General features: G+C 36.0%; 1 protein-coding gene across 1 annotated transcript; it reads left to right on the top strand.

Annotated features, from left to right (window-relative positions):
* Window positions 1-24,193: 24,193 nt before the first annotated feature.
* Window positions 24,194-25,851, top strand: LOC127100718 (nicotinamidase 1). The gene is made up of 5 exons (XM_051037981.1): window positions 24,194-24,484; window positions 24,701-24,884; window positions 24,960-25,093; window positions 25,211-25,396; window positions 25,520-25,851. The coding sequence occupies exons 1-5, from the start codon at window positions 24,344-24,346 to the stop codon at window positions 25,598-25,600; spliced, it is 726 nt and encodes a 241-aa protein (XP_050893938.1). The 5' UTR covers window positions 24,194-24,343; the 3' UTR covers window positions 25,601-25,851.
* Window positions 25,852-25,854: the final 3 nt, after the last annotated feature.

Here is a 25,854-nt window from a genome sequence, read left to right as displayed (position 1 = left end):
AGGGTCTTAAACCCTAGATGTGAACTTGATAGATCAATGGGGGTCATGCCCTTCCTACAAAAGAGTTAGGCAAATGCAAAGATATATTTTTGGTATTTTGGTTAGTGAAATGATAATATACAAGTATGATACAATCACATGGTGCTTGGTGATCTCTCCCAAAACAAACCCAATGAAATAGGGGTAAAGAGGATGCCAAGGTATGATCCCAATGCTAATGCATATAATGAGATTACATGAGGGATCTTAGGATCAAAATTGGGGTCTTACACTAAGTTGATAACATTTTGGTACAACATATCTATAACCACAACATGTAAAAGAAAAAGAACAAAACAAACATTCACTCTAGTTCAGAAGGAATCTGACAAGACTTGAAAGTCAGCGTATTGATAGACCTGAATTGTGATTGATTGGATGCGGCCTCTAAAAAATGAGGCCCACGCCCTCAGAATTTGGCAGAATTCAGAGGTTTTGAGACGTAGTTCTAAACCACGCTCTATCACCCACGCCGCCTATGGACTACAAAAGTATCTAACATTACCTGAGTCATTTCCTCGTTTATGACCTTGTTCTCTTGTCTATAATTCTTGATAGCACACATAGGAGGAGATTAAAATTTAAAAAGAGAATTTATAGTAGAAGGAGAATAGTCAATATACTTACCTCACACTTAAAAGGTATATGAGTTTACCTCTCCAAATGCCGCATTCGCGTAAAATTCTAGGTAGATTCTCTTATTTGTATCATGAATTAAGTTGTTAAAACTTACCCAATGCCTTTGTTGTAAAGCTTCATCGATTTCACCAAAACCTTGCAAATCTTCCAAAGTGAACGCCCTTTCTCTCACAATGTGGTAATCCACTAACTTAAGATATTTGGGAAGGTAGAAGCGTTAGACGTTGGAGCAACCCTTGATGATGAGCCTCTTAACACGCGTCCTCTCTTGGAAACCATGATACCTACAACAACACTAAAAAAATACCATACATAGAAAAAGAAGAAAAAAAATGTGTAGAGCTATGGCTCAGGTGCATGAATAGGAAGCAGAGGAGCAGAAAAAGAATTGTGTGAAAAAGTGATTTAGAAATCACTATTTATAGGCCAACTAGTCGTTGCTCATCGCGCACTTTATACCTTCATCATGCGTGCGGTAACAATGGTCACCTCCAAAGTCTCTCTCTAACGTTCATATTGCACGCGTCATAACCTCATCGCACACGCGATAACAATGGCCCACAAATTATCCTCGTCATCTCTATCGCGCAAGTGATGCCTATATCACGCGTGATGGAGTCCTATCACGCTAGTGATGCTTCTATCACACGTGATGGAGTCCTATAATGCGCGTGATAGGCTGCATGATAATTCTAGGGTCTGAAGCTTTTTCCTCCATCTTTTTTTCTCTTCTTCTCCTTTGCTTTTTCTTTCTTTTCTTATTTTCCTACTTTCTCTTTCAACAATATAAAACACAATTTGACATGGTTAGAAAAATTAAAATTCAATGCAAATAAAAATAAATTCTTACTGATGGGTTGTCTGCCATCAAGCGCTTATTTTTTGTCATTACCTTGACGGTCCATGCCTAAGACACGTCAGGAGCAATGGATACCATCACGCTGGTTAATCCACTTCTTCCTTTTCCTTTGTCCACCTTGCTACGTTTTTCCTCTAGATGGTAGAAAGTATCCAAGTCCTCCACATATGGTGTCCAGTCATACACCTTAAAAACCATTTTTTCTTTGTTGAACTTCAAGACAAGTTCGCCAGTTTCTACATCTATCTTTGCTTTCCCAATTGCCAAGAATGGTTGTCCGAGAATAACAGACCCTCATGAATCTTATTTTGTATCAAGAACTACAAAATCTGCAAGAAACACTAATCCATCGACATGTACTAACACGTATCACAAGAAACACTAATCCAAGTGGTTGAGTAACAAATGAATCAGCTAAAGTGAGAGTTATGATACTCGGTGTGATTGTTAGGGACCAATTAGTACTACTTTTCATATAATTTTATTGGTCCCTTTTACCATTTTTTGATGTAATTACACACTTTTATTCTCACAATTTTGTATAAATGCAATTAAGTTTAATTAATGTTGTTTTGAGTAGTTATTTCACGTATTTGTTAGTTTTGTAGAGTTTTTGGACAAGAGAGCTTCGGAGCGCATAAGCATAATTTGGAAGAAGGGTTAAATGCAATTTGGAGGCATAATTTGGAAGACTAAACTTGGGAGACTTATTACATGAAGCTTACAAGGCAAGGAAGCTGAATTAGCTTCAGTTCGCACCGCGACCAGGGATGGCACCGCGAACCTTGCGAAACCAGCAAGCTGTTTGTTTAGGCCAAGTGTTCTGTTTTCAAGCCAACTGTATTGGGCAGTTTTGTATCTGTTTTAGAGTGTTTTTCAGTTTTAGATGAAAATGAACATTTTAGGAAAGGTTAGACTCTTTAAGAAAACAGAATGGAAAACATAGATTGACTAATTCATTCCTAGATACACATTTTGTAAGAGAAAAACAGAGTTTATTCTACCATTGCATTTTGTTGTCAAAAATGATGAGGAGGAGTTAAACCCCATATTGTAAAGATTGGAGGTAGTAGCTATTCCTATTTGTTTATGTATTTCATTTGACTCTTATATATGATAAAAGGTTATTGATGTATTGAATGATATTTTTGCCCTAAGTTGAATATTAGATTTGAGTAGTTGTTGAAAGAGATTATTTAAGTCTTGAGATAAAATATATTTTCAAGTAGTGAATAATTTGTAGAAATAGATTTATTCACTACTCTTCTTTTGTATCAACCATTAAAGATTGCTATATTGATAGTTAGGTGGAGAAATCGTCTAAAGATTAATATAGTGATTATCACAATATCATTTAGACATAAATGATATTGAGAGGATACTTGAACATCATCAATAATCTTAAGTCCATATAGTTGTCATAAGGAATCATAAGCAATTTGAATAGTGAACTCCAATCTTGCCAAGCCTTTTACATTTGATTAAAACTATTTTATTGTTTTAGTGACATTTTACTCAAAAGATACTTTTCAAACAAAACAACTTGGTTACATTTTGAACTTATAACAATTTGGATTATAGAACGGCGGTAATAACAACCAATCTCTGTGGATACGATATTAAAATATTTGTCGAAAATATACTTTTCAACAAATTGGCGTCGTTGCCGGGGATTGGTGTTCGATATTACAAGCATTGCAATAATTATTTGTTCTAAGTTTTGTACGTACTATCACTCTTGTGTTTCACTTGGTTTGTTAGTTTTGTAGATTCTAGTGCATGCGAGGAAAAGCTACCGAGGAGCAATTTCAATTCGATCCCGAAATTGAAAGAACACTTTGAAAGCTCAATAGCAAAACACGAAGAAGAAGGAAACTAGCTGAAGAGAGGAACCGGAGAGAGGAAGTATCTACTTCTTCACTTGTTCAAATCGAAGAAGTGGTTGTAGAGACTTATCAAAGAAACATGGCGGATGAAACTCCTACCGAAATGTCCGCTAATAGTCCAAGAAGGAATGCTCAATTTGCTCGTGGTGGAAGGAACACGGAGATGAAGACCGGAATCCTCCAACTCCTTTATGCAAATCCATTCACCGGAATGGACCATGAAGATCCGTATACCCATCTCATCAAATTCTATGAGATTGCGGGTTCCACGGGAATAGACGAAGCGGGTGAAGAAGCATTATTCAAGAGGATGTTCCCACACTCCTTAGTGGGAAAGGCAAAAGAGTGGTACCTTGATCAAGCATCAAGAGTGATGACGGATTGGAATTTGTTAGAAGAGAAGTTTTTAGAAAGATATTTTCCTCAATCCCGATTCATGGAAGCCAAAACGGCTATTGCAGTATTCACTCAAGGAAGCAACGAGTCCTAAATGAGGCTTGGGAAAGATTCAAGTCGATGTTGAGGAAATGCAAAGGCCATGGTTTTGATGAGCTCACTCAAATCCATATTTTTCTAAATGGGCTCCAATCAACTCACAAGACACTTTTGGATGCTACCGCGGGTGGCTCTCTTATGTCAAAGAATGTGGAAGAAGCAAAAGTCATTATTGACCGGATGGCACTCAATGATCGTCAAAGTCAACATGACCGTAGTCCTTCACAAAGGAAACCGGGAGTTCTTGAATTAAATACCAATGATGCTATTTTTGCCCAAAACAAGTTACTTTCTCAACAAGTGGAGTTGCTCACTCAACAAATGTCCAAACTTCCACAACAATTGAAGGAAATTCAAGTATCTCAAGATAGACATCAAGTAGCATGTTGTGAACTATGTCAAGGAGATCATCCAACCGATTATTGTCCTCCATTGGAAGAAGTGAGTTATGTGAACAACCAAAATCAGGGATATCAAAGGCAACCTCCACCCAACAACAACTCATATCAAAGGAACAATCAAGGTTATCAACCATCAAGGTTCAACAACCAAAATTTTCAGCAGCAAAGTCCTTATCAACATCCTAATTCTCAAGAACAACAATCACAAGGAGGAAATTCAAAGCTAGAAGACACTCTCCAACAATTCATGCAAGCCTCCATGGCTAACCAAATGAGTAATGAGGTAGCAATCAAGAATTTGGAGAATCAAGTAGGCCAACTTGCGAAGCAATTGTCAGAACAACACGCAGGCCCTTCCTTCTCCGCTAACACTCAAACTAATCCAAAGGAGCATTGTAAAGCAATTTTTACTAGAAGCGGTAAAAAGTTGACAAGTGGAAAAAGTGAGGAGATTACCGTAGAGAATGAGATGGATGTTGTATATGAAAATAAGGATGTGGATTGTGAAAAGGAGAAAGTGGCAGAAACTGTTCAGTTCGCATCGCAATCTCCCTTCGCACCGCGAAAAAAGCAGAACCAGCAATTGATAGCAGAACAGCAGTGTGAAGTGGAAAAGAAGAAGGAAATCGAGCCGAGAAAGAAGAAAAAAAGAGACAAAGGAGTGAGTGTCATTCCAGTTCAACATCTACCCTATCCGCACGCACCATCAAAGAAGGATAATGCTAGACACTATGCACGGTTTATGGACATATTCAAACAACTTTAAATAAATATGTTATTTGCCGACGCATTAGAGCAAATGCCACGGTATGCAAAGTTCATGAAGGATATTCTCACAAAGAAAAGGAGACATGTGGAAGACGAGACAATCTTGCTTGATGCACGTTGTAGTGCCATAATCCAAAAAACTCTCCCAAGGAAGGAATCCGATCCGGGCCGAGTCGTTTTACCGGTAACCATTGGAGGCACTACATTGGTAATGGCTTGATTGAATTGGGATCTAGCATCAATTTAATCCCCCTATCCATTGTTAAAAGATTGGGAAATGTTGAGATCAAATCTACAAGGATGACTTTACAACTAGCCGATAAATCTACCACTTCACCATATGGAGTTGCTCAAGATATGCTAGTAAAGGTGGACAAATTCTTGTTTCCGGTAGATTTCGTGATAGTGGAGATGGATGAGAATCGTGATGTTCCCCTAATTCTTGGAAGACCATTCATGAAAACAGCCCGGATGATGATTGACATTGATGATGGATTAATGAAAGTAAGAGTGCAAGATGAAGAGGTAACTTTCAATATTTTTGAAGCCATGAAGCATTCTAATGACAAGCATGATTCTTTCCGAATCGATGCCACCGAGGAGGAAATAGTGGAGGTCACAAACCAAGTTCATGTTTCTAATCCGTTAGAAAGATCTTTTATTGGAGCCTACAACGTTTTGACTAAAAATGAAGAAAAAGAGATTGAAGTAATTTTGCATGAATTGGAGTCTTGTGGAGAGATTGCTTACCATGAAGAGGCAAATGAAGACTTGGATGTGAAAAAGAAAGTTGGAAATCCAAAACTAGAGTTGAAAATGCCACCTTCGCACTTGAAGTATGTGTTCCTTGGTGATGATTGTACCAAACCGGTGATCATTAGCAATACCTTGTCCAAAAGAGAGGAGCATCAATTGATACAAGTGCTGGAAAAGAAGGAAGTTGTCAAACTATTGGAAGCCGAGATGATTTGTCCTATCTCCGATAGTGAATGGGTGAGTCTGATGCAAGTAGTTCCAAAAAAGGGTGATATCGGATTTTATTGAAGGTTCATCAAGGACCTCTTAAAGATAACAAAGCCCTTGAGTAATTTGCTCAACAAAGCCGGATCGTGAAGACCATTGAACCGTCGAGCTCATAACGACGTTAAACAAAGCGCTTGTTGAGAGGCAACCCAACACTGTAAGTTTGCTTTTAAATTTTTGTCAATTTAGTTGCTAGTTTCTTTTATGAGAAAATTGAGTTCTGTCCACTGCCAATAATTTTTCCAAAAAATTCCTTCAGTTCGCCACGCGAACAGGTTTCGCCTCGCGAACTGAATGGAAAACTTCAGGTCGCGCCGCGGACAGAGTTCGCCCAGCGAACTGAGCGTGGCAGAACCATTTAAGTTCTGTTTTATGTCATTTTTCATTTCACTCCTATTTTCACAAACTTAAGATTTTCTTCAACAACCTCACTGCCCCACTTCCAAATTTCAAAACTATTCCTCTCCACTCCCAAATCCCAACTTGTTAACAAGAACCAAGTCAATTTCAACAAGGTATGTGTGCTCTCTTCCCGTTCCTTTTTGTTCCGCATTTAGGTGAAACAGGGTTTTGCAAAAATTTGGTTTAGATGCTTAAGATAACCTTGCATGTCTGAAGTGGATTCAAACTAGGATTGGGTAAGAGATTGTGGTTGTGATTGTTGATAGGTGCAAGTATTAGGAACCCTAGAAGGCACCTGGAATTTTCCTGGTTCGCAGGGTTCGCACCGCGAACGGGCCATCGCGTCGCGAACTGGGAAATTCCAGTCTCATGTTTTATGCTTTTGAATGCTAACTTCTCTTATGGATGTTGTGTGGTTGTTTTGATTTTTATTGCAGATGTCAAAAAGAACAAAAACCATGTATTCCGGTCCCTCTCGTTCCTTGCGACGATTCACAAGCGATGAGCATGAAGAGAGATTCGACAAATTGATCAAATGAACCATTCAACCGGAAAGATTCATCCGCTTGTCGCCGGGTGGAACTTATAGGAAGTTGGTGTCGAATCTTGAAAGAAGAAAATGGAGTAAGCTTTGTGAACCGCAGCCGGAAATTAATTATGACATTGTGCGTGAGTTCTACGCCGATGCTCTACATCTTGAAGAGGGAGTAGTATTCCATTATCAGACAAGAGTGAGAGGCAAGATCATTTCTTTCAGTAGAGATGCAATTAACGCGTATTTAGGTAATCCTCTCACCTTGGCGGAGAATGAGCGCTGCGAGTACCGTACCAAAGAGATGGCTAACGATTGGGACCTTCCGAATGTGAGCGCTACCTTATGCCTTGAAGGAAGGACGTATGATTTAAATGATCAGGGATTCCCAAAGTCATGGAAGAGAGAAAGTTTGAATCTGGAGGCAAGGGCATATTTGGTGCTGCTTTTGAATAATATCCGGCCAAGAAGCCACATCACCACTATTCCTTTGGATGTAGGATGCCTATTGTACTACATCATGATCGATAAACCTGTAGATGTGGCATCCATTATTGCGGGGGAAATGCGTAAAGTGGCTACTAGCGGAACGAAGTTCGGTGGTAAAGCGGGTGTTCTTACATATCCGGGGCTGATTATGGGACTTTGCCGAAAGGCAAATGTTCCCATTCCGAATGAGGTACATTTGTCTATCACTAGTGTTATTAATGATGCTTATCTGAACAGGTTTTGCCAGAGCCAGATGGACAGAGCCGAAGGAGCTGGGACTTCGTCCTCTAGACCCCGAGCCCGCACTACTCAAGCATTCGATCAGATGGCGTTCGCTAATTATTATTGTGAGAGCTTTGAGGCCTCTAGGAGGTCTCAATCATTCATTTTTGATGCTATGCAGCAGCAATTCCAGAACGCCTTCCTTGCACCTGAAGCCCACACATTCCCTTCCCAGGCGGAGTATGTTGCTTATGCTAATTGGCCTGAGGACAGGCCAGCTTTTATGGGGGGTGCAGGAGGTGGTGCGAACCATGACGATAAGATGGAAGATGTCCTTGGATCCGTTGGTGGTGGCCATGAGGAGGAAGATTGAGGAGTTTGTTGAATTAGAGTAGTTTTTATTTTGAGTTTTTTGTATTATTATTGCTTTTGTTTAATTATGATTGTACTTTTGGTGGCTCTAGTTTCACCATAACTTTGGTTTGTTAATTTGTTTTGTCAATTGCATGAATATTCTGTGAGATTTGAGTGTGTTACGATGAATTTGGTATACCAACATTTGTTTGTTTAATTGTTCTTATTCTTAAGTCAAGCTTAAAGCAACCAAGAAATGTTCGCAAAGAAGGAAGTATAGGACACTTCGAGTGGTGATGATAAGAATTAGTGTCGGCATTTCAAGGTACACTTTATCGCTTTCTAGACTTAACATGAGTAGTTTGATGGTGTGTTGCAAATTCCATATCATAAATTCATTGAAATACATGTCATTTTTAAATCAAAATAGGACTTAACCAATTGCGAGGAAGCTTTCCATTGTGCACTAAATGCGGGAAACCGAACATTATTTCAACTCATTCTTATCATGCTAAATCATGCATTAATCTATTTTGTGAAAATTGTGAAAATGATAGAGGCATTGTTTGTTATGAGAAAAACCACTTGACCAAAAAGTTTTGAATCAACTAATCTTGTGAGGAGTGATCCTTAGTTAACCCCATTTGAGCTTGCTTTAGGATTCATTTGATTGATAAGTGTAAAATCAATTGAAAATTTTGTGAATAAATGAATCCTAATTTCTTTTGTGTCAATTGAACCCTCAAACCGAGTTGTTTGCAAATTTTTCCTTTTGCTTATGTCTAAGTAGGGAGCATTATTGAATAAATTTGGTTTTGAAATCTAAAGTTGGGGAGAGTAAAGTAAAAAGAGTTGATTAGAAACTTGGAAAAGTGAGTTTTTATGAAAGGGTGAAAGTATGAAAAGAAACAAGAAAAAGAAATCACCCTTGAAACCATAGAGCAAAGAAAAAGAAAAGAAAGAAAGAAAAAAAAGGCTCATGGTTGTGTGGATGTAAAAAAAAAGAAAAGAAAAAAAAAGACGGGGATCAAAGAAATGGAAATTGTGTAGAGTTGAATGTATGGGAATGCTCCCTTAGGATAGGCATTTTTGTTGAATTCTCTTAATCATATCCTTTCTTGTAACCCAAGCCACATTACAACACTTGAAAGACCTCTTGATTCTCATTTTTCATATGATTTGGTATTTGTTTTGATGACCGCATGATTTGAGTTGTTGTTGATTTAATTGCTTGGATGAGTGAAAGTAAACCTTCATGTTTATTCATCATTATTATGATATGTGTGTAAGTTTGATTCAATTTTGACATATATGGCTTTGAATTCCTTGGTATGATTTTTGCACCCAACCATTGCTCTTATTCATGTTTTGTCTAGCATTGAGATAGGTGGATTGAGAAAGTGCCATACACTTTTGAACCATTTGAATGTCCTTGGTTAATCCTTGTTTCAATCTTTTGTGTCATTGTTTTGGTTGTGCTGGTGGAAACTTTTGTTTAGGGGCAAACAAAATGATAAGTTGGGGAGAGTTGTTAGGGACCAATTAGTACTACTTTTCATATAATTTTATTGGTCCCTTTTACCAATTTTTGATGTAATTACACACTTTTATTCTCACAATTTTGTATAAATGCAATTAAGTTTAATTGATGTTGTTTTGAGTAGTTATTTCACGTATTTGTTAGTTTTGTAGAGCTTTTGGACAAGAGAGCTTCGGAGTGCATAAGCATAATTTGGAAGAAGTGTTAAATGCAATTTGGAGGCATAATTTGGAAGACTAAACTTGGGAGACTTATTACATGAAGCTTGCAAGGCAAGGAAGCTGAATTAGCTTCAGTTTGCGCCACGACCAGGGATGGCGCCGCGAACCTTGCGAAACCAGCAAGCTGTTTGTTTGGGCCAAGTGTTATGTTTTCAAGCCAGCTGTATTGTGACAGTTTGTATCTGTTTTAGAGTATTTTTCAGTTTTAGATGAAAATGAACATTTTAGGAAAGGTTAGACTCTTTAAGAAAGCAGAATGGAAAACATAGATTGACTGATTCATTCCTAGATACACATTTTGTAAGAGAAAAACAGAGTTTATTCTACCATTGTATTTTGCTGTCAAAAATGATGATGAGGAGCTAAACCCCATTTTGTCAAGATTGGAGGTAGTAGCTATTCCTATTTGTTTATGTATTTCATTTGACTCTTATATATGATAAAAGGTTATTGATGTATTGAATGATATATTTGCCCTAAGTTGAATATTAGATTTGAGTAGTTGTTGAAAGAGATTATTTAAGTCTTGACATAAAATATATTTTCAAGTAGTGAATAAGTTGTAGAAATAGATTTATTCACTACTCTTCTTTTGTATCAACCATTAAAGATTGATATATTGATAGTTAGGTGGAGAAATCGTCGAAAGATTAATATAGTGATTATCACAATATCATTTAGACATAAATGATATTGAGAGGATACTTGAACATCATCAATAATCTTAAGTCTATATAGTTGTCGTAAGGAATCATAAGCAATTTGAATAGTGAACTCCAATCTTGCCAAGCCTTTTACATTTGATTAAAACTATTTTATTGTTTTAGTGACATTTTACTCAAAAGATACTATTCAAACAAAACAACTTGGTTACATTTTGAACTTATAACAATTTGGATTATAGAGCGGCGGTAATAACAACCAATCTCTATGGATACGATATTAAAATATTTGCCGAAAATATACTTTTCAACAGTGATCTCACCCACTTTAAATTCTTTGACCTTTTTTAGCGGCATGACATTTATAATAGATCCTAAGTCACATAAAGCATGTGGGAACTTCACTCCACGGATATTATAAGAAATAGTAAACTTACCTAGGTCTTTTAACTTGAGTGGCAATGTTTGAGGCATTACCATGTCATCCTTCTCAGTCATATTTACCTGTACCTTGACCACTTTCTCCTTCGTCCCCTCTAGTAATCCCTTCATAAATTTAGAAAATTTAGGCATTAATTCTAAAATTTTATGGAAAGAAATACTTACATTGAGTGTAGCTAACATTTTCTTGAACTTTGCAAACATCCTTGCCTCATTGTCTTGAACCAGTTTCTTTTTAATTATGGGATATCATGGTTTAATGTAATATGGTAATTCGATATTTGGATCATTCAGGATCTGCTTCTTTGTTCTCTTCCAATGAGAGTTTTTATCTATAAATTTATCAAGGGTGAATCCATTTTCCTCTTAGTCACCTTGATTGTTACTCTCCTCTTTTTCAATCCTCACCTCTTCTTTCTCAATCATATCCTCTTTAACTATTTTAGTTTTTCCCTTTTGAGTAATCACCCCAAAACCTGTTTCCACAACCTTGCATGATTCATTCTTAGGATTATCTACAGTGTTATCTATAAATTCTTCACTCGAGCTTGGTAATGCGGCTATTTGTCCGGATAACTGACCAATTTGCATCTCCAAAATTTTTATTAACGCGTCATGGTTTCTACTCATTGTTTCATGGTTCTTATTTACCTGATCAAAGCTACTTTGGGTAACTTTAATGAAATTTGGAAATGTCTCTTCCAACTGTGAATGTTTCCTTTGAAATGAAGCTTATTGGCCTTATCGCATACCTTGATTAACATTTGAATTTTGGGTATTGCTCCAACGAAAATTTTGGTGATCTTTCCAACCTGGATTGTAGGTGTTTGAATAAGGAATGTTTTTCTGGAAAATAGCAAATTGGTCTTCTTCACTTGAACCTTCTAATGAGCACCTCCTGTTTTCATGTTCTCCTCCATAAAAATCACACTTAAGTGCTTGTACCTGACTCACGTTAGCTTTGCCTAAGATGCTTTTTTATAGCTTTTTATTTAACTATTCAATCTGAGCTAAAAGTGCAGTGTGAGTATCAATACCTAACATACCTTTAGACGTGCCCACCATTTCGATTCCTATCGACCTTTCACTTTTTAAATGATACTCATTCATACACATCTTTTCAATAAGGTCTTTCACTTGTGGTTCAGTCATTGATCAGATAATGCCTCCTGCTAAAGCATCCAATAACATATGTGTCTTAATCTTGAGACCTTTAATGAAATTCTACATCTGCTCCATATTATTCATATTGTGATTCAGGCATCTGTGTAACAAAAGTTTGAATATTTCCCATGAGCATAAAGCGACTCAGTTTCCTGTTGCTCAAAATTTACAATCTCCGCTCTCCGCTCGATAAACTGAGTTATGGTGAAGAATTTTTCTGGGAACCAGTCCTCTAATTCCTTCCAAGTTTTAATTGTTCCATTTTGAAGGAAAAGTAACTAATCCTTAGCCCTTCCAATTAGTGAGAATCCAAATAACATCAACTTAACTTGGTCTTCAGTGACATCGCCTGGTTTGCACATCAAAGTTATTTTGTAGAAGTGTGCGAGATGCTCCCACAGGTCTCTAATCGCGTTCCCGTCGAAAGTATTGTGTCGTAAACCTGAAAGCATATAATTCTTAATATCAAAGTAAGCAAGGTCTACCGATACAAACCCTCTCGGAATATGTCCTTCATCGGTTCTTTTACAGTAATCCTCCATAGTTTTTGGTGGTATAGGTGCCATGGTGATTTCCTCTTCAAAGTCAGAAAAATCAGAAAAATCAGAGGTTGATCTTCAACTAAGATGATCAACCAAGATCCCTTGAGCTATATTTTCTTCCTTAACTGCTCTCTTGATAGCAGGTGTGGTTCTTTCAATTTCTAGATCAAACGGTGTCAACGTCGATCCTGAGTTGCGCATACACAAACAGGAAATACCTTAGTAGCACTATGATTAGTAAGAAAATAAAACAAAAATAATAAATAATAAATATAAAATGTTGCACAAATGTCGGCTTGTTAAAATATCAACAGACCCCGAGAATGACGCTAAAAACTTGATGACTTCTCGGCAAGTGTATTGATACTGTCGTAGTAATAAAAAAGATTGAATCCACATGGACTGCTTTTTAACAAGACAAAATGTGTGAAATGTAAAGAAAATATTTAAAAAGGGGGATTTTCGAGTTTGCAATGCGAAAAGTAAATAAGATTTTAAACAGAATTACGAAAGCGGTCAGGTTGTGTTTAAAATCCCATATTTCTCTATTGTTGATGTTTGATGCCTTATATGGATGATCTTATCACTATAACCCCACAACGAACTAACAAAGCTACTATATTGATCCCTCGCAAAATAACCCACTAATAACTACTCGGAGCTTCCTATCCTCAGTCCACCAACGTAAGCAGAATTAGACGATGCACATAATGTTAATTCAATATGCCACTACTCGAGGTCTCCTATTTCTATTCAACTAGCATAAGTACAACAACTGTCTTAAGGTCAACATATAGACTAATGGTCAGTATTCCATATGTGACCACAATCAATTTAAAAGAGTATCTCACATAAAAAACATTAAGAATAATAAGCAATCAAAAGGTTCATACTAAGTCAAATCAACATATTACCCAACAATATTGAAATAAGTTCATCATAACACAACCTAACCTAGAGGAGCTTAACTACTCATAATTCAGATTACAATACCAAAATCGATAGATGAAAATAGCATATGAAATCCCTTGAAGTAATGGCCTCCAATGGCTTCTAATGCCCTAAAAGTCACCCTTAATGTTGTAAAAGTCGTGCCTTGCTCTCCAAAGTTCGTAACCCTTATCAAAGTGGAGAATTTCCCCTTAAAAAGAGCTCATAATGGATCATATGTGTCAGAAAAACCCTAGAAAAAGGGGTCATCGTGTGTGATGACTTGCATCGCACGATGGAGCTTTTATAAGACTATCACACGCGCGATGTTGCGCGTGATTTTTTCTGAAGCTGCATTTTTTGCTCCCTTTTTCACCCAATTTTTCACTAAGTCCAATTTCTTCACACTTAACTATTTTTTCCTCATTTTTTGGTTTTCATTCTTCATTTTGGATCATCTTTAAATTGTTTTTACCTGATTCTTTGACTAAACTCATGTAATGACACACTGTCATCATAATGCGTATGTTGACCTCTCACATTGATCATGTCCAACAAAATAACTTTGGGGGACATAATAACATAACCAATATGGTCGAACAAATTTTGGCCCAGAATAGCCTTAATGTGGAACTCAACGGGCCTAACTTTATATCTCATTTGTCATAATATATTTAACAAACAAAGTTGCCCAGGGGTTAGAAAGTCCCCAAATTTACTAAGTTTGCCAGCGACACTAGTGAGTCGACAGTTAAACATGTCACTAGGTATCAAACCAAGGTTGGCAACATTGCGAACAATGAGAATTTAAAGATGAAGTATTTTCCAAATTCTCTAACAAAAAATTCCTTCACTTGGTTCACCACACTCTGTTCAAACATGAAGTCAGTTGGAGAGATTGTTCCATGAACAATTTTACATGGGTCTGTCGAAGATAAGTTTGAAGGAGTTTCCTAGTGTTATGCGAAAAGTCCATGAATTAATTGATGATTATCTAAATAGGTTCAGACTTCTTAAAGCAAGATGCATTACACAAGTCTTTGAACACGGGTTAGTCGAAATGGATACAAGTGGCCTGAGTTATTCAATTAGGAAGAAATTAGATACTCAACACCTTAGGGACGTGGAACAATTAGAAAATAGTGTTCACCAGGTCAAACACTTAAAGGCTGAAAAAGCCAGAATGAATAAGTATCATGAAAAAGAAAAAGTTGCGTACATAGAGGCAGATGAATACCTCTCAGACCTAGGCGACGAATATGTCGAATAGAGTGAAGTGAATGTGGATGAACTTAAGTCAGGACTTCCTTATGTATGTAAATTGTTGAAGTCGTCGAATGGGAAGAATCCTGTCGAACCCAACAAGAATGAAAAATTCTTCACAAAAACATATACTTTGGATATAACAAAGTGTGACGAAATATTTGATCTGTTAGTCACTGGTCGACATATAATAATGCCCCCGGGCCTAAAAAATCCCCCATTAGAGTAGAGAAAAAGAGAGGTTTTTGTAAGTACCATAATTTGTTGGGTCATTAAACATCTCAATGTGTACTTTTCAGGGATTTGGTGCAAATGGATTTGAAAGAAGGCAGACTGCAATTTGGCGAGAAACCAAAGGAATCAATGCAGGTGGATGTTAACCCACTATAAACTGAGGATTCTCACTATGTTGAGCCTATTGAGATCTTAATAATGGAAGATACTGAGGGCTTCGACATGGAGGTTGAGAAAAGTGAGCAAATTTATGTGGTTGTTGATGCAGAGATGAAAATGGTGTACCCTCAAGTTGTAGAGGGGTTGATCAACTTCCTGGAGCGCTGCAAGTTGGGTGACTCCAAGACAATGATATGCCCAAGGTGCTATGCTGAATTTGGCAAGGAGGCAGCAAAGAAAATTTTAGAAACCAGGATGTAAGATCCCAAGAGAAGCAAGGGAGGAAATCAAGTTGTTAGGTTCACTTCAGATAAAAGAGGTGTTTCTCGCATAAATGAAGAATATAAAAGGCAGTTTCGACAGCCTCATCAGAGAACTTATCGTCCGACAATAAATATACCCAAAGGAAAGTGGGTAAAACCTCTGAACGAATGGGGGGAAAATCAGCCAAAGTGGAAAGTGGTCGATTCCAAGATAGGGTTGTTAGACTAGAAGAATCAGAAGATGTTGAAGGGGCAGTCACATATCTCTCATAACTACAAGGGAAATAACCCCATGAAACGACAGTAGTGGAGGCGTCACCAAAGGAATAATAAGAATGGAAGAGAAGCCTTTGCAACCAAGTGTGAAGCCCATATGGTGAAGTGGGATATGGTTGTGTCAAAAACTCAAAAGAAATCCTACACAAGGAAACTGAGTGATGAAGACAAGAAAATAGCCAACCAAAGAATGTCCTTGAGGGTAGCACATATGGGAAAAGATGGTTCCAAGGCAAGGGTAAATACGTTTGAATATACCCCTCAACCATAGGAGGAATTCCATGAGTACACTCCTCAACTTGAGGACAAAACTCCATAATACACTCCTCAATCGGATGATGAGATGGTAAAAGGTAACTTCGACACATAATATAAAGATGAATTTCAAATTAACGGTGGCATAATTTATGTGTTTCCTTTAAAGTATGATAAAGTATGAGAGGTGTCAAAAACTGAGGAGGAAAACATACAAGACGAGGCTGCAAATCAAAAGCCCTTATGTTATTGCATTATGAATAATGGCGTTGTTAAAAAACAACATGCCATTTTTTAGAGGCCATGGGATGATGTATCATTTCAAACCTTTGTTCATCAGGGCGAAGGTGGATAATTTAGTCATCAATAAAGTTTTCGTTGACGGGGGAGCAAATGTCAATTTGATGTCGCTTTCATTGTTTAAAAAGATGGGGAAGACAAATGCTGATATTTGACCTCACAACATGGTTTGGTTGAATTATGAAGGCAAGACTAGTCACATCCTAGGGGTGATTCAGGTAGAACTCTCAGTTCTCTCTACCACTAGGCCAACATTACTCATGGTGATTACACCCAATGCCAATTACAACTTGTTACTTGGGTGTGAGTGGTATACCTAGAACTATTACGACTGACCAAGGCTCAGTTTTCATAGGGCGTAAAATGGTAGAGTTTACATCATAATTAGGGTTCAAGTTACTAACTTCGACTCCTTATTATGCCCAAGCTAATGGTCAGGTCAAAGCGGCCAACAAGGTCGTGATTGGTTTAATAAAGAAGCACGAGGTTAAAAAGCTAAGGAATTGGCCTAGAATGTTTAACCAAGTCTTTTGGGCATGTCTAAACTCTTCTAAAGAGTCAACTAGTTCCACACCATTTCGACTTGTTCATGGTCATGATGTAGTACTCCCTTTAGAAATTCATTTGTAGTCAGTTAGAATTCAAAGGCAAGTTGAGATTCCAACTGAGTACTATTGCGGTATGATGCTAGATGAGTTAAGTGACTTGGATGAAGAAATATTAGTTTCTCTAGATGTCTTAATGAGGCAAAAAGAAAAAATACCTAAGGCATATAATAAGAAAGTTAAATCAAAAACTTTCATGTTGGGAGACTTAGTTTGGCAAGTCATTCTGCCCATGGATAAAAAAGACAGAACTTTGGGTAAGTGGTCCCCAAAATGGAAAGAACCATTAAGAATAATGGAAGCATTTACAAACAAATGCGTACGAAATCGAAGAGTTAGCCCTTGAAGGTCGAATCCTGCGAATAATTGGAAAATATTTAAAACAATATAAACCTATATTGCAGGATATCCATATCAACACAGAATAAAAATATCACGTCAAAATTAAAAAGGCTAAAATATTGGCTTTAATATCGAAATGTCATGAAGGGCATATTTAACAGTTATAGATATCCAAAATGTTGTGTCAAATGACAAAGAAACTTTAACAAAATGATGATAAAAAATCAAGTCCTAGAAAGGGAATCAGTCTTTGAGTTGTCGTATTGGATCCTCGTTGTAGACAATTATCAATCAACTTGAGAAATTATTGAGGCAAAATCTTCAATCTCAGTATTCAGAGTATTGACGGTATCCAAATGTTGGATTCCAACCAAGGACTCTACATCTATTTGTTACTGATTGACATTCTGGATTTCCTTCTCTTCACTTTCATCTTTTTGCACCTTCTTCTGCAACGCTTCAATCTCCTTCTTCCATATGAGAATCTTGGCATCCAAAGTAGCGACAACTACATCTTCCTCACGAAGTGCTTCCTCTAGTTGTTCACCATGTTTGTCAGAATCATTAGCTAAGTCCCATGCTTTAGACATGAAATCTTCCTTATGCACCATCTTTGTTTGAGCATCATTTTTTCTTTAGAAATCAGCAAATATTTGGTCAAAAAGGGGTTCAAATGCTACCACGAAATCAATAACCTTTCTAGAGGCATCAGGAACGTCAAGTTTTTTTAGTAGTTATTTAATACCATATCCATGAATGAATTCTTTTCCAAGTGATTCAAATAGGTCATCTTCTCCGAGTTTGGCTTTTAACTGCTGAAGAACCCCATCAACAGTTTCAAGTGCGGTATTTCCTTCAAAGACATTTGAAGAACTTAAGCAATTATCCGTCAAACTGCCTTTGTTGCTCATCATCATTTTAACATAGGCCAAAGGATTTTTCTTCTTCGGTTTTGCCATTTCCTCTTGAGAAAGAGTGTTATTGGTTGAAGGAGTGGGTTTAGCCGTCGAAAATTTTGAAAGTTCTTGTTTGATATTTGGTGCGGTTTCTGTAGTTAGGTGTTTAGTATTGGTCATAAGAATAGTGCTATCTAATTTTTTATGATCTTCCTATGTAGGACTAGGGCTATGAAGGAGAGATATGTCCTAGCTCTTCTTGCTCAAGAGTTTCCCCTTGAGAAGCATCATCCATGTTCATTTCATTTCCATCTCCTCCATCAGCTATTGAAGATGTTGACTCAGAAGGTTGACTTTTGTTGGTCGAATCATAGGACACATGGTCATCTACTTCTTTAGGTTAATTGACTTGTTTAATAGTTTCTATGATGGGATTTGGTTGATTGGTAGGGGAACTAGTACTTTAAGGTGTAGGGCATTTAAGAACAACATGGAGTAAGAACAACATGATTAGTAGCATGTCGAGCAAGTCATCAAAGGTATTCATCTTCGGAGTAATTAAGAGTGCACAGACATAGTTCACTTTTTTAGTTGAAGAAGGACTTGGGCATAATTTGACTAATTCTAAACTGGCGTGACACCAGTTTGGGTTGATAACAGAGGATATTCACATTTTCTTTAGAAGTCTCAAGTCTGGTTGAAATTCCCATATTTTCTTCGACTCAGATTCCTGTTCGTCAGTAGTAGGAAATTTACGGGTAAACCATTCAGGTTTGTGAGTTCTTTTGACAAAAGGAACCATCGTTGGGTTGAAGTGGTAGCATTTGGCGAACATCAGAAAATAAGACGAAAATGCTTATCAATCTGATCTGTAATTATTAGTTGGAGTCATTTGGGTCAGTCGAACGCCTTCAATGCACCTATTCTTAATGGTGTTGTTAGCATCATTGGGCTTGTCAACATCTAGAGAAATTTCAAACAAGGAATTCATCTAGAGTTGTAACAACCAGAACGGTCCAAACAACAGCAGGTTGTCTTCGGGTTGGAGGTGTTTTAGAGCATCGGTAGCTACTCCTAAGGATTCATAAAGAGATCCTAGAATTAATTGGCTACGAAAAATGGTGCGTCCTCCTGCAATTGGTTGGCTAAGGTTAAATATCTTTTTGCTACCTTCAAAGACTTGCATAAAAAAATACACCCTGACAGCCACAAAACGAGGAAGGCAATGTGTTTTTCACCAAAGACTTCAGGATTGTCAGTGACGTGGTAGTCCTCAATATATTTCCCAAAGTTGGCACGGCTCATGTCGAAGCTTTTGGTGTCCTTATCTCTCTCATTAGGATCAAAACTTAGCTAGTTGGGCGAAGGCCAATAATGGTTGCTATATTGAAAAGGGTTGGTGTTACCATTCCACAAGGAATCTGGAAGGTGTTGGTAGTACTTTCCTAGAAGTACAAAGAGGAGACAATCATGTTTTAGGAATAAGCAGGGTCAATTCTTGACAAATGAACTAAGTCAAAAATACCTCTCGACTTTCATGTTTCACTCATTTTTGCCTCAATTTTATTCATCCAGAGGATGTAATCCTCATTCTTTTTAGTATGATGTGTTGAACAGAAAACACGCAAGGTGGAAGTCATGTATTCTAGGCTTAGAGTTTCCTTAATACTAACCATGGGTTTAGTCTGGTGATAAGAAGGGGGAAATTCCTAATATTAGTAAGATCTACAAAAGGATCCTGCATTAGACCCATAAGTGCGCAGGTTTTTCCAGAAATGAAGTAAGGAATGATTACCTGAGATCTATAGATTTGGATTTGTTTTTCTATGTAATTGGTAGGCTTTGGTACATCCTCTTGATTTCCAATGCAAGTGACAAATGTGAGCATGTTACCTAACAACAAAGATTCTTGGGTTGCTTTAGTCTTTTTTGCTTTGGAAGCCATTGTTGTGGATGTTGAGTTGATTGTTTGAAGAAAAAAGAATTTTAAAGATGAAGTTTCTGATAACAATGGGTGGAAAAGAGAAGAAGAGTGAAAGAATAGGTATTTATATTGAAGGAATAAAAAAACTATCTAGTTTTTGACTTGACAAATGGCACGAACTTTATTGACACGTGCCACCATTTTAGAGGCAAAATCAAAATGATTTTGTACACCTAACCATGCCACCATACGAAGACAGAACCATGATGAGGAGTTATGAGTTATTGGGAAAACACACATTTTCGAGGTGACGGTTGATGGAAAGGTCATGATATATATGACGTCAGTCCATTAGCTGAAATAAAAACGCCATTATCTCCTTTTCTTCGAAAGATGCCTTTTTGGAGGGCAAGTTGTTAGCTAAGATTTTTGACAAGGGTAAAAATATCAGTACAGTTAGAAGATTTGGAGCAAGTTGAGGTCAACTAAAGTTTTGTCGAAGTGTTATGGTGCAAAAGTCGAAGTTTCAAGAGGAGATGTGTGAATGGGACTTAGGATTTTTTCAATAAAAAGGAATATTTCTTCTAGCATTTCGATGACATGGTAGCTTTGGTTTTTGCCTTCATCAATGGAAGTTATTAGGCACGAAGAAGAGTTTTATTCAAAATGAATAATTATTTCCCAGTCTTATCCCAAGTAACACATGGAGAACATTCAATAGTGAGGTGCATGCAAGAGTCTATGTGACAAATGTTGGAGAAATGAACGTTAGAAAATAGTTAGTTTACACCTGTATAAATAGGGATTCTAGTGTTGGGGTGTTCATTTGATTTCACTACAAAATCTCACAAATACTCAAAGTACCAGTGTTAGAGAGAAACTAGTTCATTGAGAAAGTGTATGAATCTTGAAACACCATTTTTATTCAAATGTAAAGTTTTTTTATTTCATTTTATGCTCTTTGTCAATTTACTTTCATCTCTCTTTTAACTGCATTCTTACTTTACATCTGCTTTAGAAACTTTTACCTTTTTTTAACATTTGTCGAAATCATTACTTTTCTCAACTATTTCGACTTAGTCGAAATCCTTCACATTTTTACACAAAACTATAAACAAAAGATTTTATCCCTAGTTGATCCTCTAAGTAACCTTCAACAAGAGACTAGTGGTTGTTTACGAAATTTCATAGTAAACAATAGGATCCTATGTTGCATGTCAAGGTATTTGGATCAGACATGTGTTGGAAGAAATGGAGGTCGAAGTGAAGAAACCTATGGTGTTCCAGATCAACAACAACTCAATCATAAATCTTGCAAAGAATCTAGTTCTGCATGGGAGAAGTAAGCACATTGAGGCTAGGTTTCATTCCTAATGGAGAAGGTTAACCAAGGTGAACTTTAAGTGAGATATTGCACGAGTGAAGCCCACAATTGACTAACATTTTTACCAAAGGATTGAAGATCGACAAATTTCTAAATTTGAGAAAGAAATTAGGAATAATTCAGATTTACTATAATTAGTTTATGTTCGACAACTTGGATTATAAGGGGGTATGTTGAGATATAAACCTCTCTCTCTCTCTCTCTCTCTCTCTCTCTCTCTCTCTCTCTCACACACACACACACACACACACACACACACACACACACACACACACACACACACACACACACACACACATACACAAGTGGATTATTGTACCTTTGAGTTTTTCTGCCACTGGTTAACACCACTGGCGGTCTTATTATTGCTAACATTTGCAAGAAAACTTACATTCTACAATGACATGGTAATTCCTTTTTACAGTCTGTAAACATGACGCTTCTAATCATTTGCAACACATATCTCATACAACTTTGATTTATCATATCCTTTCTTCACACCAAATAATCAATTTTAAATTTAAATTAATTAATCAATAAATTATTTGCACATATAATCTAACAAACTCTTGAAAAAGTACCATTTACATCATTTTTGCAATCAAATATTTATGAAATAAAAAAGAAACCAGTTTTTGAAGAAAAGAGAAGATTAAAGTTTATGATCAATATTTGAAGTTAAAGGCCAATTCATAATTTGAGGAGAAAAAAAGGAATTAGGATTTTAACACAACGTGATTCTTTTCAACAAAGAGCACAAAACCATAAATTTAAGAACATAGGACATTCACTTTAGGAAATGATGAAGCTCGCAGTTGCATGAGTAAATTTGAAGTGATGGTCAGTGGTGGATATGGAAGAAAGAGACGAAAAGGAATTTGAATCCAGCTCAGTTTGGTTCCTCAAAGATCTTACGCGTAAAGAGGCTCCAGAATGGTTCATTTTCTTCATTCAAAATCACAAGGTCTGGGGTGACGATAGGGTGGCCAACAATGATGTTCTTCGAAACAAAAATTTAGTCAGATCATTAGGAAGGCTATGAGATGAGGAGTATGAACATTGCTTGGTTTTTCCATTGCAAGTGGTTATAGCTAAAGATAGGTGGAGAAAGGGGCGACGACAATTAGGGTTTGAGGGGGAAGAAGAGAGAACATGTTTCTACGTTTTGTTTCTTTTTGGAACAAATAGAATGTGTTTAATTGTCTTCAAAATAAACTTGCGTCCAGACGGGCACGTGACGGGCACGTCGGGCACTCACGTGCCCGTCTGTCCACTTTCTCAAATACTAATTCGCATTAAATATAAATTATATTTTATTTTTATTTTATTTTTATTTTATTTTTAATTATTTATAAAAAACTTAAAGATAATAATGTGAAAAATAATAAACTGTTGTATAACTGCCGTTTGTAGTAAAGAGAAGTTAAGATTTAAAATAAAACTGAAAAGAATATATTTGAAAGAAAAAGAAATTATACCAAAATTATATTTTCCCTTTATATATTAGTATAGATAAATAAAAGACAGGTCACATGGCATTATTTCAACTAGATTTCTTGATATGTATGATTTAATTTTTTCCACTTAATTTAAAGGAAAGAACCCATTTGAATTATAAAGTAGTTTTTGAAGGATTAAAAATAAACGTTTATTAATTAAGAAATTGTGAGAGTAAAAGATGCATTAGGCTTATATAAATATATTATTTGTAATTTAAAAATATGATGAGTTTGATCAAATTGTTTAAGTGATCAAACAAAATAATTAAATAAAATAGTGTACCCAACGTATACAATTGATTTTGGCAATGCTTAATTCCTAATTGATTATGATTTTTAAAATTGTAGTTTTTGAATCCAAACCTAATTTTTTCATTGAAATACATCGTTTAATTCACTTTTTATAAGAATTTATCAAAACCATAAAATAATTTACCTTCAAATCAACTTTACATAACTAATCGATTTTAAATAAAATTTTCTCACGGCATAACCAAATATACATAACCGATTTGTCACAATCTTTGACAAATAAAAAGTAATTGTAATAATAACTTTGTAAAAAAAAATATTTTTATATTTTTATGTTTATCTATGAATATCATAAAAAGAGACTGTTTATATATTTTAAATATATTATCTTTTATAAATAAATATTCGAATTTAATTGATATATCCTAACAATGAAAAATAAATTTATTTTGTCATCTAATAGGAATTCATCAATCTATTATACATACATTAACTTAAAAATTAAAATTTAATATGACTGGAATATAGAATGATTATTGATTAAAAGTATAAAATTATTTTAACCGTAAATATATATCTCATTTTTTCATAAATTACTAATGCATGTTGAATTTTACAAATTATATTATATTGAAAAATAAATAAAAGGTAGAAGAAAAAAAATTGATAAGTAAAATCATACGGAGTATATTTAATCAATAGAGTCACGGATGTTAAATTAAAGAATGTTTATCAGTATCCATCAAGGATTCATTGTTACGTCTTAAAATTTTCTCCTATGTTTTTTGGTCAAGAATTTTCTCCTATTTTGAATTGAGAAAATGTTAAATTAACATTCAAAGTTAGATAGTACTTAGCAATCAGTGGACTTGGGTGGACAAATCTTGACTTTATGTTACATTAGATAGAGTCACGGATAACATTATTATATATAGAGGTCATTTTCCTCCACCTACACAATGCTACATACTTTTGGTAATTATAATAATAAAATAAGATAAACAATAGTGACTCATTGAAATTGATTACAAGGATTAATTTCTTGGCATCTCTGAGAATTAGACTGAGAAGTGGAAGCCAAGATGGTGTCACACACAATTGAACTTTTGAAGAACGAGATTCCTCTGGAACAAGAGTCAGTGGTTTTAGCTGAAGACACTGTAAATGGTCTTGTTCTTGTTGATATCATAAATGGCTTCTGCACAGTTGGTGCTGGAAATCTGGTATCTATTCAACTACTTTAAATACTTTTTTCATTCACAAGTCTTAACACTCAAGATCCACAGAGATCCACTCATGCTTCACGGTGTTATAACACGTAGAACCAACTGATTTGATATGATTACGGTTCTTCGTGTTATAACACCGTGCAGCAGTCATAGACAAGATCCATATACTTGTTTTTAATTGCTTCTCAACTTTGCTATATATACTTTCAGGCACCAAGAGAGTCTAATAAACAAATTTCAGAAATGATCAGTGAATCAGCAAGGCTAGCGAGACTGTTCTGTGAGAAGAAATTACCAGTTATGGCTTTCCTTGATTCTCACCAGCCTAACAAGCCAGAGGAGCCTTATCCCCCTCACTGTATTGCTGGGACTGATGAATCAAATCTAGTTCCAGGTTTAACAATTTTTCACTTTTTTATATTTTCACTACTTTCTTGCTTGTGTTGTATTTTAATTTATGGAATTGTAGCATTAAGATGGCTAGAGAATGAGACCAATGTAACAATCAGACGTAAGGATTGTTTTGACGGATATGTTGGCTCAATGGAAGAAGATGGTTCAAATGTTTTTGTAGATTGGGTGAAGAAGAATAAGATCAAAACAGTGAGTATTACTGTAATCCTTGAATTATGAACTTTAATAATATGTTGGTATTATCTTGAACCTTGATCTTACTAAAGTAACTTACTTGTTAATTTACTGGTAATTGGTGAATTGAAGGTGGTGGTGGTAGGTGTATGCACAGATATATGTGTTCTGGATTTTGTATGCTCTACAATGTCTGCTAAAAACCGTGGTTTTCTGAAGCCTCTAGAAGATGTGGTGGTGTATTCGAATGCATGTGCTACCTTCAATGTCCCTCTTGACGTAACCACAAATATCAAAGGAGCTTTAGCCCATCCCCAGGTACATGTCAAACAATCATAAACTGTTAATATTAGTGCATTCTATTCTACTAGTTTATACATACATTTTAAAAAAAAAAAAACTTAAGTGCATTTTACCAAAGAATTAATGAACAATTTGCAGGAGTTTATGCATCACGTAGGTCTGTATATGGCCAAAGAACGTGGAGCCAAGATAGCAAAGGAAGTGTTGTTTGGTCAGTAGAGAAAGTATAACATAGCACTTATCAATAAAACTGTAAGATATATTTTAAGGTTTGGTTGGTCTAAATAAGTAGCAAATGGTCCTAGGTGACATATCATCATATGTAAAATATATGCCCTCCCTCTTTTGGAAGGTTTATAAGCAAGACTGTAGTGTATGTACTTGTGAAAGTTATTATAAGACTATATTGTATGTACTTGTGAAAGTCTAAACTTCGGCAATAAAATACAGAGATAGACTTTTCACCAATATCT

This window comes from Lathyrus oleraceus, chromosome 7 (assembly GCF_024323335.1).
Source record: "Lathyrus oleraceus cultivar Zhongwan6 chromosome 7, CAAS_Psat_ZW6_1.0, whole genome shotgun sequence".
NCBI lineage: Eukaryota > Viridiplantae > Streptophyta > Magnoliopsida > Fabales > Fabaceae > Lathyrus > Lathyrus oleraceus.
The sequence above is the reverse complement of the archived record's forward strand: the minus strand, read 5'-3'. Positions and strand labels throughout refer to the sequence as shown.

What these genes read in the sequence shown, in the direction of transcription:
- LOC127100718 (XM_051037981.1), top strand. Translation starts at nt 24,344, where the DNA reads ATGGTGTCACACACAATTGAACTTTTGAAGAACGAGATTCCTCTGGAA. An exon ending in CAGTTGGTGCTGGAAATCTG is followed by an intron (nt 24,485 to 24,700) that starts GTATCTATTCAA and finishes ATATACTTTCAG; the next exon opens with GCACCAAGAGAGTCTAATAA. An exon ending in AGAAGAATAAGATCAAAACA is followed by an intron (nt 25,094 to 25,210) that starts GTGAGTATTACT and finishes GGTGAATTGAAG; the next exon opens with GTGGTGGTGGTAGGTGTATG.